Source organism: Nuphar pumila, chromosome 7 (genome assembly GCF_984573655.1).
Source record: "Nuphar pumila chromosome 7, dmNupPumi1.hap1.1, whole genome shotgun sequence".
Lineage (NCBI taxonomy): Eukaryota > Viridiplantae > Streptophyta > Magnoliopsida > Nymphaeales > Nymphaeaceae > Nuphar > Nuphar pumila.
The window spans coordinates 114,555,178-114,569,540 of NC_143255.1; the positions used below are offsets into that span (position 1 = coordinate 114,555,178).

At 36.0% G+C, this 14,363-nt stretch overlaps 1 protein-coding gene across 1 annotated transcript in view; it reads right to left on the reverse strand.

Moving 5' to 3' along the window:
- Positions 1–14,363, reverse strand: part of LOC149833021 (F-box protein PP2-A15-like) — a 29,177-nt gene that overhangs the window by 1,695 nt on the left and 13,119 nt on the right. Inside the window, exon 2 of the mRNA XM_090014849.1 lies at positions 2,398–2,516. Within this exon, the coding sequence (XP_089870975.1) occupies positions 2,398–2,516 (119 nt within the window). The remainder of the gene's footprint in view (positions 1–2,397; positions 2,517–14,363) is intronic.

Below are 14,363 nucleotides of genomic sequence, written 5' to 3' on the forward strand. Positions count from 1 at the left end.
TGCATTTTTTATAACACTGAGTGTGATTAAACTTCTCAACCACTAAAGAATTGCATGAAGGAATACTGCTGCTACTAGAAATGCAGCAGGCATGAGAGAGAAAAACCAACATTTAAGATGGCTTTGACAAGTGTAAGCAGCAGTGGCATTTACAAATGCCTCAACAATGTTGCATGTTTAGTGGACAATGCATAATGATTGCACCTCCAGGTAAACCTAATTAGCTGATATATCCATTTATCTAAAGTGTCAGACCCTGAATGTGTCAACCTACATTACCAAGAATCTAACACACTTTTCACTCCCTGCTTTGAAAGTATAACTCAAGAAAAATAATTCCTTGATCCACTTGATATACAAGGTTCCATCCTATACCAGGCTTCTTCATGGGGCACTGAATGGATCCATGATGCAGAGGCAAACCTTGAAAGACTGCTGGCAAGAAACCTTCCAAGTTCCACTTCAAGAAATCTCTGCCTGACATCAACTTTAAGCCCTACAACCTAAGAATGATGAAGGGCAAGTGGACGTGTAATTTGAATTTTTATCATCCCTTTAATGGGTGAAACAGGTATTACTAAAAAATATAGTTGAAGAACTTGCTGAGCATATTTGTTTAGATTATCTTTACCTTTCTAAGAACTCAGAGAGAAATAATAAAGTTCCCCAAAGGCATGAGAAGGCAGACACTGAGGAAACTGGGAATTGCATACAACAAATGGAAGGCTACAGATATAGTATCATGTAAAATAATAGCCATGCTGTGAAAAACAATTAAATTTTTTAAAATTCTCTTGCTGAAAGAAGTTTTGTTTTTGAAGGCATAATTGGCAGCTGTGGTTAGGGGTGTAAGTAGGGCTGGTAAACGAGCTGAACAAACCGAACATGAGATATTCAAGCTTGGCTTATTTTTGGCAGTTGTGCTTCTTATTTTTTTGTTTCTTATTGAGTTTTTTAATTGGTTTTGTTTTATTTTAGATCCTTCAATATCGTCTTCACGTTCATGTCATATTATAGATGATCCTGCATGGCAATACTGCATAAGCATTAATGATGTACAACGACTAAGGTTACCATTGAATTTGATATGTTTGTTTTGTAGTACTATTATTAGAGGTAGGCTGCATAGATTTAAGCAACATATTGCAAGTCAAGATCAAAATGTACGACCATGTGATTTTTCATTTATTTTTGCCACTTTTATGCTAATGTTATCGCTAAACTAGAAGAAATTCAAAGAAGAATTTTACAAAAATGCAAAGTTAAAGGACTTCCAACCATTGTTCCAGATTCTGAAGATGATGATGACAACCCACTTGCAAAAAAAATGGCCCAACATAAAGAGATCATCGAGCGACAGTTGGATGCAGAACTGAGAAAATATTATCCTGATGTTTGACAAATAGGCTCTAGAAGATAGTTTAGTTTTAGGATCATATGTGAATTTATGGTTGTATTTTGTGCAATTCATCATTGCTTTATGTGATGATTTTTTTATAATTTATGCTAAATTTTTCTGATTTTTTTAGATTTTTTTAAAATTTTATAATTTTTTATTAAAAATTTACGATACGTTTACAATACGATAAGGTGTTACTTTGGGACTGATCAATACGGATAACGATACAATACTTATAACTTTGGGTTAGAGAATCTCATCATAAAAGTTGTAAAACAAAAAAGCAATTCAGACCCAGAACCCAAGCCAACAAGCTGTCCACCCCTAATTGCTCCTTGGTTTTAATTGCCATTGTAATAGTTACATGAAACACCTTGCCTTTAAAGAAAATGGCACTCAGTTAAAGAAAAAAAACACAAAGCTTGTGATGTGTAGTCATCTAGTCCATGGTATCACCTTGTAACTGAACAACATAAACTAACAGAAGGCTCAACTCTAACCTAGCAGTCCCTCTAGCTTTGCTACAGAGCATCAAAGGTTGGAAAAAAGTCAATGTTAATTGACAACGTATCCAAGTCACGCACCACACATACTTGAGCAAAAAGACTTGGGAAGACCTTGGACTACCTGGTCTGGTGGTTGAACGGTCCAAGACCTTTCAGTTAGTCCTCAAATGAGACACATAAAGCATAAAAGCTTGTCAGGTTATCCTATGAACACCCAGACCCAATTATTAGCTCAACCAAGTTGTTCAGTCAAAAACAGTCCAAAGAACGTCCAGTTATTGGCATCAGGAGAAAAGGAAAAGAAAAAGGAAAAGGAAAAAGAAACGCTTTCAAACAAACAAAAGAACACTTTTCTTAGTTGATTTAGCAATAGTACACATATTTTTTACTGATCTGAGGTCCATGTTGACTGAAAATGGCCAAGAAAACAGATACTGGTAAAAAAGCAGTTCTACCACACATTCTCCTAATTCATTGATAATGAATTTCTACCTGGATTCATCACTGGGAATAAAATTCCAGTATCTGCGGTCATCAATTCCTGTTATCAGCATGGCTTTAGAAGAAACTGCCAAGCAGACGGCACCTGTGGTCTTCTCCAACCAAACTTCCTGAAGATCAACAATGAATTGTTAACACCTTAGTTTTGTAGTAATGACACTGGAGTCCAGTTCTTTTGTTTACTAGATGGATGTAAAGTCTATGCAGTCAAAAGATCTAGGTAGCACAAATGCACTGCCTATAAAGTAGAAACACAAATAAATGCATTATTTATCAATAATGAAAAAAAAAATCTTACAAGTTATGGGAAAGATTGATTTTTTTTAGAAAATTATGGTTAAAAAATTATTGTGATCTGTTAATGTTATGAGTAAAAAATTTACAACATTCAATACTTTAATTTTTAGTCCACCCCCATCTACGTGCTACTGCTGGACCAATGCCTAGGTCACCTAGGTGACTAGGCAAGCTAGGAGCACTTTTAACCAGATGGACTAAGATACTAAGAACCCAAGTTTCCTTTGGTAATATGATGAAATTTATCTGTGGGTGGTGTGGCAGCATAAGAAAGTACAAAATGCACAGGGACCAACCAAGTTTTACAATGCCAACGAAATTATTTATAACCAAGGCAAACAATGATGGCATGGATAAAGGCACTTCATAATACAGATTACCGTAAGTTAAGCTATTTATTAGATGCATGCCAGTGAAACTATAAACCTTATGTTGCAAAATCAACAATTTACAACATAATTGCACCATGGTCAGAATCTATCTCACATGGGTGTGAGTGCAGATACAGGTGTGGATACGGCGGCACTTTAAAAAAACTTGGGCATGGAGTGCAGGGAGGGAGGGTATATATATAGTTTTTAACAGTTTTAAGTTAACACTACGTGTATGTGTGTGCATTTATATATATATATATATAAAGACTTGGTTAGGGTTAATTAAATCTACTTTTGGACCTCAGTGTGGTTGACTTCACCTGACACAAAGGAAGCCATGTCCAAATATCGCACTGGGTGCGGAGAGCTGCTAGAAGAGTCCATGTTACATAGGTTAGCATTCAATTCCTCTAAGAAACAATGTTATGTCAATTGTGCCACTATCTAACACCACTGATAGACTACAGAAGATGAAAAAGGCACTACTACATCTAATAGAGAAAATCAAGGGTTCCCATCTAGCTTGAATCCAAATCCCCTATGGATATTTAATAAATACAATATCTACAGTGAAGCACTAGCATTAACTAGTGAAATTCACTCTTTTGGTATACTATTACCACCTTTTCATCAGCAAAAATTGTGTTCTTTGATGCTACAAGGAACCCTATGGAAGTAACCGGTCACATAGCATGATGGATGAGCTAAGGTAGCTGAAGTCAGAAATAATGCAGCTAATATACCTTAGTATATCCTCATAATGAATGAACGGTTAATTCATTAAACAAGATCTAGTAAGTGTAGAAGGACAAATGCAATGAAAGCAAGAGGAATACAAAAGGGCCACCAAGGGCATACAATGATCAAAAGGGAGTGCACAAGCACAAGTACACAAAAGGACAATGCACAAGCCAAACAATGGCAAATACAAAAGATCACAAAAGCCACCAATGGGCATACACAAAAGAACACAAACACAAAAAATAATATATCTTTATTAAGAGAAAATGCTTAGAAAAGCAATGAAAAAATGCATAACATACAAAGGGATGTCCCTATTCATACACATGAGAGGGCCAAAGAGGGGTAAATATAGCCTTTGGGGAGACCCTAACGTCTATACGGTCCAAAGGACCATAATGCACTTACCAAAAATAATAAAAGAAAAAATAACAATAAAAAAAATGAAAAAGACAATTATGTTAAACATATGATTACTATACATATATATATATATATGTGTGTGTGTGTGTGTGTGTGTGTGTGTGTGTGTGTGTGTGTGTGTGTTTTCTTCATGTTCTTTGTAATGCCCACTAAAGGGTAAAATAATCTTTTCACTTGTAAATATGTATGTCCACTAGGGACTTTTTTTTGTTCTTATTATTTTTGTTTTTTGTTTTTTGTATATATATATCAGTGTTGTGAAAAGTGTTGAGGCGTTGCGAGGCGCTCCACCAAAAACCGAGGAGAGGCATAAACAGTAAGCCTCAAATTTTTTTTTTAAACTTTAAAAAAATATCTAAAAATACAAATAAATAAAGAAATGTTTTATTGATGAAATAACAACCAATAAGAAATAGAAAATCTCAAATAAGTACTAAAAAATATGAGATTAACATATAAAGGTAACTAAAAACTGATTATATAACTGGAAAATATATGCGATTAACCAAAAAAAGTTAAAATATACTAAGAAACTGATTACATATCTGAAATAACTGGAAAATATATGAGATTCACCTACAAAAATTAAAATATATGAGATTATTCTACGAAACTGATTACATAACTGAAATAACTGGAAATACATGACATTAAGGTTTTCTCGACATAAATCTCACAGAATTTCACATTGACTATAGGGATTTTTTCAACCAAAAATCTCAGCAGTAATTTATGTTATAGCAGGGATTTCTCAACAAAAAATCTCAACAGAAATATACTTTAAACAATAGAGACTTTTTCAAGGCAAATCTCAACAGAAACACATGTTGACAGTAGAGATTTTCTCAACCGAAATCCCAGCAACAATCATGTTAACCATAGGGATTTATATCCACAGAAATTCCAGCAGAGATACACTTTATCGATAATGAATTTATCAACAGAAATTCTAGCAACATAACTTTTATAGCAAACATCTATATATTGTGTTATGATTAAAACCAACACCCACAAATAAAATAAAGATAAAACTACTGTATATATATATATATATATATATATATATTCAGTTTTACAAAGGACATCAAGCTGCTGAAATCAAAACTAGAATTAACGCTACCTACTGGGGTTTTTGACAAGTCATCCAAACTGTATGAAAAAGAAAAATACAAACAGCATTAGCACTAAGATGTTGGGTTTTATGAAAAGAAATTCCAACTGAATAAGAATCAAGATGTTGTAAATTTAACAACATTAACGTTAACATGCTAGGATTTATAAAATAAATAATACAAAAAATTCAACTGCAAATAGTTCAAGCTGTTGAAATCAAAATCATCGTCAACTACTGGGTTCATAAGAAATAATTCAAACTACTGTAAATCAAAATCAATGTCAGTTGTTGGGTTCTATGAAAAGAAATTAATTCCAATGGAGCATGATAGATTCCCTACTCATAAACGAAGCAGCCAACATTTCATTTACAAGAACAGTACCAATAATTACTCATAAAAACTAAAGAAATGCAAATCCCTAGGGGCCATAACCAGTTTCAAGAAGATTATGCCTCAGAAATCTTGTTGTAACAAAAAAAAATTGCACCTCAGGCTTGCGCCTTGAGGCACAGAGGGCCGCGCCTCAAAGCGAGGCGTGCCTTTTGCGCCTCAAGGCATGTTTTTTATAACACTGATATATATACAACATATTTTAACACTCCCCCTCAAACTTATGGTGAGTAACCAGAAGTTTGTAAATACAAGAAAAACAATAGAAAGAATTTAAATCTTCCAATGTCTTCAATTGGTAATTTCTATCTTTATGATGCATCCGAAAATTACTTTCTCAACCCTTATCATTTTTAAGAACCTGCTTAGAGAACAAAAACAAAGGTTCCAACTATACTGTTGAGAATAGGTGGTTTTAAGTTTAAGCCTTATTAAATTAGAGGTTATTTGAAATTTTATTTAATAATGGGCTTGGATGTAATTTCTTCCTTTTGGCTTCTCTCTATTTAACATAGAGAGTAGCTGCCCTAATAAAATACGAAGTTTACTTTCTGTGCAGCCGTCTCTCTCTCTCTCTCTCTCTCTCTCTCTCTCTCTCTCTCTCTCTCTCTTCCTCTACCCAAGGTTCGGTGCTTCTCATTCATCCTTCAACATGGTATCAAAGCAGTCGATCGTGGGAGCGTGATCGATCGTGAACAATCTACGATTGATCTATATTCAAATCAGGTCAGTTTTCTTTTAAGATGTGTCATCAGATCTAAGGGAGCATCGTGGGAGTGTGGCTTCAGATCTGGCAGTCGTAACCCTTGAGCCATGCCGTGATTGTTGGGTGTGGCAGCTTATAACAGATTGTATGTGCTGCTGCCGTGATTTTGTATCGTGTCCCTTGAAGAAATGATCTTCCTTCTTCATCTGTCGTGATTTCAGCATCTACCGTGATTTCTGCAGGGTCGTGCATTTTTTTTTTCATGTTGTCGTGAGTTACAACATCTACCTATATGATTTCAGCAGCAACTGTCATGATTTACAGTTGTCGTAAGTTCAGCTTTTGTCGTGATTTCAGCACCTGTCGTGATTATCTGCTGGGTCGTGATTTTTTTTTGTGATTTTCTTTGAAAGCTAAGTTAGGCAGACCCTTACCAGTTTTTATTCAAAGTACCTCTGAGTTGTGAACCTGCTTATGTATCACCACAAGGAGACTGCATTGACAGCTCCTACCATCCATGCTGTCGTAATTTTTTTTTTGTGAAAGAAACATGTTAGTTTTGGTTGTACTCATGTCGTGGAAGCAGCAAGCGTGGGGAGAAAGAATTAGATCTGACTGATTTCACATCCAACACGAAAGCAGCATGTTAATATATTTTTTTTGGAATCAGCAGGCGTGATTCCCTGCGGTGTTGAAAAATATTCAGTTTGTGGGATCCTTGTCTTTTGACGTGGGAGTCTGAGTTGAGTAATGCTACTGGTTGTCGTAGTGGCGGATGTGTGATGGTAACACACGCTAAGTCGTGTTGGATGTGTGATCTTGATTTACAACCTATAGCCATCCTTGGATTTCATTGGTGAAGTCAAAACTTGATATAGTCGGGTTCGTAGTTGATTGTGGGTATGTGCGTGTGGTTGCTCCTGCATTGTGTGAATTAAGCCCATTACTTTATATTATGGCTCAAGTGGTTAAATCAGATGCAGATTCCTCCAATGATTATGTAACTCTTAGCAGGGCTGAATATGACGAGCTCCTTGCTTTACGATCATCCAATTCAAAGTCTTCTGTTGCGGAGGTTGTGTGCTCGGCAGGTGATGGCCTATCTGGTCAAGGTGGTAGGTGGATCATTGATTCTGGAGCCTCTGGTCACTTGTGCGGAAATTCGAGCAATTTTTTGAGTTTAAAACCTGTGACAGGTCAAAAAGGGGTACGTCTTGCTGATGGTAGCTCTTCCCCAATTGTAGGGCAGGGAAACATGTCTATTACCCCTACTCTTCAATTGTCGCATGTTCTTCATGCTCTTTCGTTTTCACAGAATTTATTATTCGTCAGTCGAATGACAAAAGAGTTGAATTGTAGAGTGATTTTTTATCCTATGGGATCCACCTTTCAGGACTTGCTGACGGGAAGAAGGATTGGTGGCGGCTATGAGGAAGGTGGTCTGTATTACCTGCACCAACCAGAGATTTCGGCCGATTCTGCTGTTACATCATCCTCAAGTCCACTATTGTGGCATCATCGTTTGGGTCACCTTCCAGTGACAAAACTTCGTCGTGTCATTCCTCATATACCTCCCTCAGTTTCTTTTCATTGTGAAACATGTCAATTGGGAAAACATTGTCGAAGCTCTTTTCCCTCCAGTCAGAGTCCATCAAGTCAAGGATTGTTTGATCTTCTTCATGTAGATGTGTGGGGTCCGAGTAGGATTCCGAATAGGTCTCAATGTCGTTATTATCTAGTTATTGTTGATGACTTCTCGAGACTATCGTGGGTGTTCCTCTTAAAAGATCGGTCTCAAGGTCCTGTCATTCTTAAATCTTTAATTGCAGAGATAAAAACTCAATTTGACATATGTGTTAAAATTGTTCACATTGATAATGCTCTTGAGTTCAAATCCAAAGACTTACTTGAATTCTACTCTGTTAATGGGATTCAACCTCAATTTACATGTCCCCATACCTCCCAGCAAAATGGGGTGGCTGAGAGGAAACATAGACAAATCCTTAATGTTGCTCGGTGCCTTATGATTCAATCCAATATGCCTGCTACATACTGGGGCGATGCGGTTTTGACAGCCGGGTTTCTTATAAATCGCATGCCGTCAAGTTCTGTAGAAGACCAGATCCCAATTCAAATTCTCCATCCAGAGGCTCCTCTCTTTCCTATCCCCCCTAAAGTTTTTGGATGTGTGTGTTTTGTGCATAAGCTGGGTCCTGATCGAGATAAACTTGCTGCGCAGTCTATTAAATGTGTTTTCCTTGGGTATCTTAAGAACCAAAAAGGATATCGTTGCTATGACCCTATATCTCATAAAGAGTATGTCAGTGCGGACGTTACCTTCTTTGAGTCTATTCCTTATTTTTCGAGTACTACTCCAAGGTTACAGGAGAGTCAGGGTGATGGCCTTCCTTTGCCAATTCCCCCTTTTCCTTTAGAGTCGTTCACTCCAAAGCCTGTGGCTCCATCCTCTGGGGAGTCTCGATACAGAAACCCTCCTATAGTGTATACTCACAGGTTACCACCTACCTCCATGCCCCCATTATCTCCTTCTCCTGAGGCAAGTATCTCTGAGCATACTGAAGTTTCTGCTCTTGATGAGGATCTTCCTATTGCTCTGCGAAAAAGGAAAAGACAGTGCACCCTTCATCCCATTTCTCAGTTTGTTTCTGAAGTTAATCTTGGGGCTTCTATGAAGAATTTTATCTCGGCTTTGTCTGCCTCCTCTGTTCCGCTTCATCACAGTCAGGCTCTATTCGACCCCAAATGGATGCAGACTATGCAGGATGAGATGGATGCCCTATGTTCTAGGGGCACTTGGGACTTGGTTGATCCTCCTACTGATGCAGATATTGTTGGCTGCAAATGGGTATATACCATTAAATATAACTCGGATGGGTCAATTGAACGGTACAAAGCCCGGTTGGTTGCAAAAGGATATACTCAGACTTATGGTGTTGACTTTTTTGAAACTTTCTCCCCAGTTGCTCGTCTTGGCACTATTCGTCTTGTTCTTTCTGTTGCTGTGCACCATGGATGACCCTTGTTTCAGTTGGATGTCAAGAATGCCTTTTTGTATGGGGATTTGCATGAAACTGTCTAAATGCAACAACCCCCAGGCTTCGAGGTTCAGGGGGAGTGTAAGAAGGTGTGCAAGTTGAAGAAGGCTATTTATGGTCTGAAGCAGAGTCCAAGGGCATGGTTTCACAAATTATTTGAGGTAATGTCGAGTTTTGGCTTTGTCAGGTCAGCTTCAGATCACTCCTTGTTTATCAAGAAAACCAGTGCTGAAATTGTTGTTATGGTGGTATATGTCGATGACATCATATTAACAGGGAGCAGTGCCCAAGATATTTCTGCCACAAAAGATCATCTTCAGAAACACTTTGTTACTAAAGATCTTGGTCACCTTCGATATTTTCTGGGTATCGAAGCTGCAAGAAACAAAGAGGGCTTAGTGTTGTCTCAAGAAAGTATGTGTTGGACTTATTAAAAGAGACTGGAATGCTAGGAGCTAAGCCAGCTAATATTCCAATGGATCCCAAAACTCACATGTTCGATGAGAAGTCTGAGTATGTGGACAGTGTCAGCTTTAGATCCTTGGTGGGTAAGTTGCTATATGTGACTGTTACTAGACCTGACATTTCATTAGCTGTGAGTAAAATCAGTCAGTTCATGGACAAACCTACAAAAGTTCACTGGGATGCAGCTATGATGGTTCTTCGGTACTTAAAGGCATCTCCTGGTAAAGGTCTGTTGTTTAAACGAAATCCATCTTTGGACGTTGTTGCGTACACTGACGCCGATTATGCAGGATCGGTTGAAGATAGGAAGTCAACATCTGGATTCTGTGTGTTTGTGGGAGGAAATCTTGTTACTTGGAGGAGTAAGAAACAAACAGTTGTAGCCAGGTCGAGTGCTGAATCTGAATACCGAGCAATGGCTCAGACTGCAGCTGAGATTATGTGGGTAAAATCAGTCTTGATCGAGCTTCAGGAGAAAGTATCCCTACCTATGTTGATGATGTGTGACAATAGGGCTGCTACATATATTGCCAACAACCCAGTGTTTCATGAAAGGACTAAACATATTGAAATTGACTGTCACTATGTACGTGACTTGATTCAGGCTGGTTATATTTGCACAGATCATGTATCTTCCGAAGATCAAGTTGTTGATGTCTTTACCAAGGCCCTTGCGAGACCTAGTTTCTTCCATTGTTGTGACAAGCTGAGCATGATCGATATCTATGCTCCAGCTTGAGGGGGAGTGTTGAGAATAGGTGGTTTTAAGTTTAAGCCTTATTAAATTAGAGGTTATTTGAAATTTTATTTAATAATGGACTTAGATGTAATTTCTTCTTTTTGGCTTCTCTCTATTTAACATAGAGAGTAGCTGCCCTAATAAAATACGAAGTTTACTTTCTGTACAGCCGTCTCTCTCTCTCTCTTCCTCTACCCAAGGTTCGGTGCTTCTCATCCATCCTTCAACATATACAAAGGAAAATATCTTAACTAAATAGTTTTAAGAGAAAGTTTTAACAAAACAAAAATTAAAAATAGTTATAGATTATATGTATATAATTTCAAAACAAATATATTTTGAACAACACAAATTAAAGTAGATAGATATAATATCAAATTTTATATATATATATACAACAACTACGCCTTCATCCCAAAACAATTGGGGTCAGCGATATGAACCAAATATATATATATATATATATATATATATATATATATATATATATGTATATATATATATATAAAGAGAGGATGGTTAAGCATGCCAACAAAACATAAAAGTACCATATATAAACTAAACAATTTTAAAAGCGAATATCAAGAAAAATAACTTTAAGCAATAATTTAAAAATAAAATTAAAAAAAAAATTAGCAATAATTCAAACAAGGTATAATAGCAATTAAGATAGACACAAGAAATACACTTCAAAAGCAATTTTTAAAAATTCTAGTTTAGACAATCATAACCATAAAATCAGCATATTTTTCAAGAAAACATAAATATTGATCATATTAGAATTTCGACTACTAAAGTCCAAAAGACAAGCACATATTAGACATAAAATATCAAGAAAATATAAACAATTTTGCATAAATAGTCCCAAAGGCTTAAGTAAACATTTCATATAAAGGTACGAATCATTAACTATACTAAGCAAAACACGACAACATGCATATTAAATGTAAGAGCTCACAATAAAAGAATAACTAATTAAATTCATAAAAAAATGAAAGTTAACCAACATGGAACAAATCTAAATACCCTCAACATATATATCCAACATGCAATTAAAGCATACTTAATGCACATAAAAATGCATGAAAATATTTCAATGAATAACCATTTGCCATACAAAGGCAAAAGGGCAGCGGAAACGATTAGAAAATACATGAGATTTTTCAAAAATCTCACATCCAACAAATCATAAAAGAAATGATATTTGCAAATCTCAACAATAGTTTGCTCACCACAAACAATCACTTCATTGACCTTCAACTCAACATTCTAAAAATTTAAGTGTATCAACGCCTAAGACAAGAGATCAAAAACAAATGTCAGCAATAACCATATCAGTGACCACAAATGTCAGCAATAACCATATCAGTGACCATGCACCAACAATACAAACTATCTAAACTGACAACAAATATATGCTACAACCACAAGAGGACACACACCTCACCTCACAAATTGTTGTAAAACCGCAAACAATACCATCAGCTACAACAAGTGCATATAACTCACCACACATGGTTGTAAGACAGATTCCATGTCCAAAGAAAAATGACACTCAAATAAGAGGAAAAGAAAGAAAACAAGATAGGTATACGAGAGCTTGTAATAAAAAAACAAACTAATGTAAATAAGGAGATAAAAATTATGATTTAAAAATAATATTCAAATCAAGGTACGAACAATCAATTTTGCAATATTAATACATAGAAACCACAATGGTCATAAGAAAATAATAGTTTAGCTATCAAAGAATAATACGAACATCCAATAAACAACAAGGGCCATATAAACAACTGAGTGATACAACTCACTCATAGAACCAAAGATCAAACAATTGTACAATTGTCAGTCAAAGCCAAGACAAGTGCCAATACTGCACTCATAAATCGGCAATCTAAACTAACAAAAAAATGAGGTACACACAACTCACCCCAACGAATATCTCTGGTTCCACAACAACGAGATGCACACAACTCACCTCAAAAAGGCCAAACAAAATAATGGATGCATCGAATAAAAGGAGATAGACTAAGACAAAACCAAGAGGCAATAAGAAAACCTTGGAAATCTCTTTCCAAGGATGAAGGAGACAATAACTGATTTGACAATAAAAGTTTCAAATCAAGTCAAATAACAAGGGTTTGAATCCTCGAATATGTTTAGAAAATCCATGCAATAGAGATGCAATCATATGACAAGTTACAAGCATAATGCTTAAATCTCCATGTGAGGTAACATGATGTAAAAACAAGTTAATGATCACTAAAGAGCCATGAGAACAAGAACCAGCACAATCAAAGGCATAAATTCCACTAAGGTCTCTAAACTCTAAAGAGAGGCCTCACAAAAAAAAAAACTTTTTTCAAAAGTTAATGAGCATAATACACTAAGCATGTAGGGCACAAATGATTCAAGTGCAACAAGTACACTCATAAAATTGTTAAAATATATGTACTATATATAGGGGTATTTTTTTCATTTCACATAGTTATTTCTAGAAACAACTATTTTACTAGGTTAGATTTTCTTTTTTTAATTAAATGAATTTCTTGTTTTTTTATTTTCTCTTTTGAAATACATTAAGGGCCCACCATAGAATCGTTGGGGGCTCCCCATGACTCCATGTGGGAGCCCCCAATAAAGATCCTGATGTGTATAAATAGGGGTTCTCCTCCTTTGTATTTCTCAAGTGTTCTCAAGCTCTCTTCAATAAAGATCTTATTCTTTACTTGTTTATGTTGCCTTTTTAAGGCTTTTGTATTGTCTCATTATGGACTTCTTACTTATATTCCTCTTGTGCTATTGTGCTTGTCCATTATTGGACTTTGTTAATGCTTTTACATTCTTAAGTTATATTTTCGCATACTTCATTACATGGTATCAGAGCAAGGTTGTGCTCTTGATTTTCGTTAAAGCTATCTATTGATAGATTGTGATTCGGGAATCTTTTTCATATCGCTTGCTCGTATTCTAAGTCACTATGGAGAATGAACATAGGATTGATCTATCCTTCAAGTTAAATGGCACCAACTATATGATGTGGGCATCCGCCATGAAGAACAATCTCAATGGCAAAAAGCTTTAGGGATACGTGATGGGCTTCATTCCGGAACCACAACTCAAACTTACCAAAATGAAAGGAAGACAAGAAAAGGCTCTTGAAGAAAATGCACGCACCAAAGCCATTGAAGATCACCAATCCAAGATAGAGGATTGAGAAAGTAAACATACAAAAATCCTTGTATGGTTTATGAACAACATGGAGCTCAAGATATGTGCCAACGTAGCCAAATTCCGCAAGGCAAACAAGGCATGGTTTTTTATGAAAGGTATGTATACTCAAAAAGACCTTACAAAACAATTTTTTTCTTCAAGAAAAAATATGTACCATGAAGCAAGGGGACATGAGTGTTCGTGATTATTTTAGCACCCTTAGTCCCTTGTGGGATGAATTATCTCTTCCTGAACCCAAGTGGGTTGTTAGTGAAGATGTTGAACTTAGAAGAAAACAATGAAAAAAGAACACTTTTTTCAATTTTTACACGGGCTTAGGCTCGAATATGAACAAGTTAGATCTTTCCTTCTTCATAAATCTAAACCTCTTTCCTTAGAAGATGTCGTTGCCGAAATATGCCAAGAGAAAACTCGTCT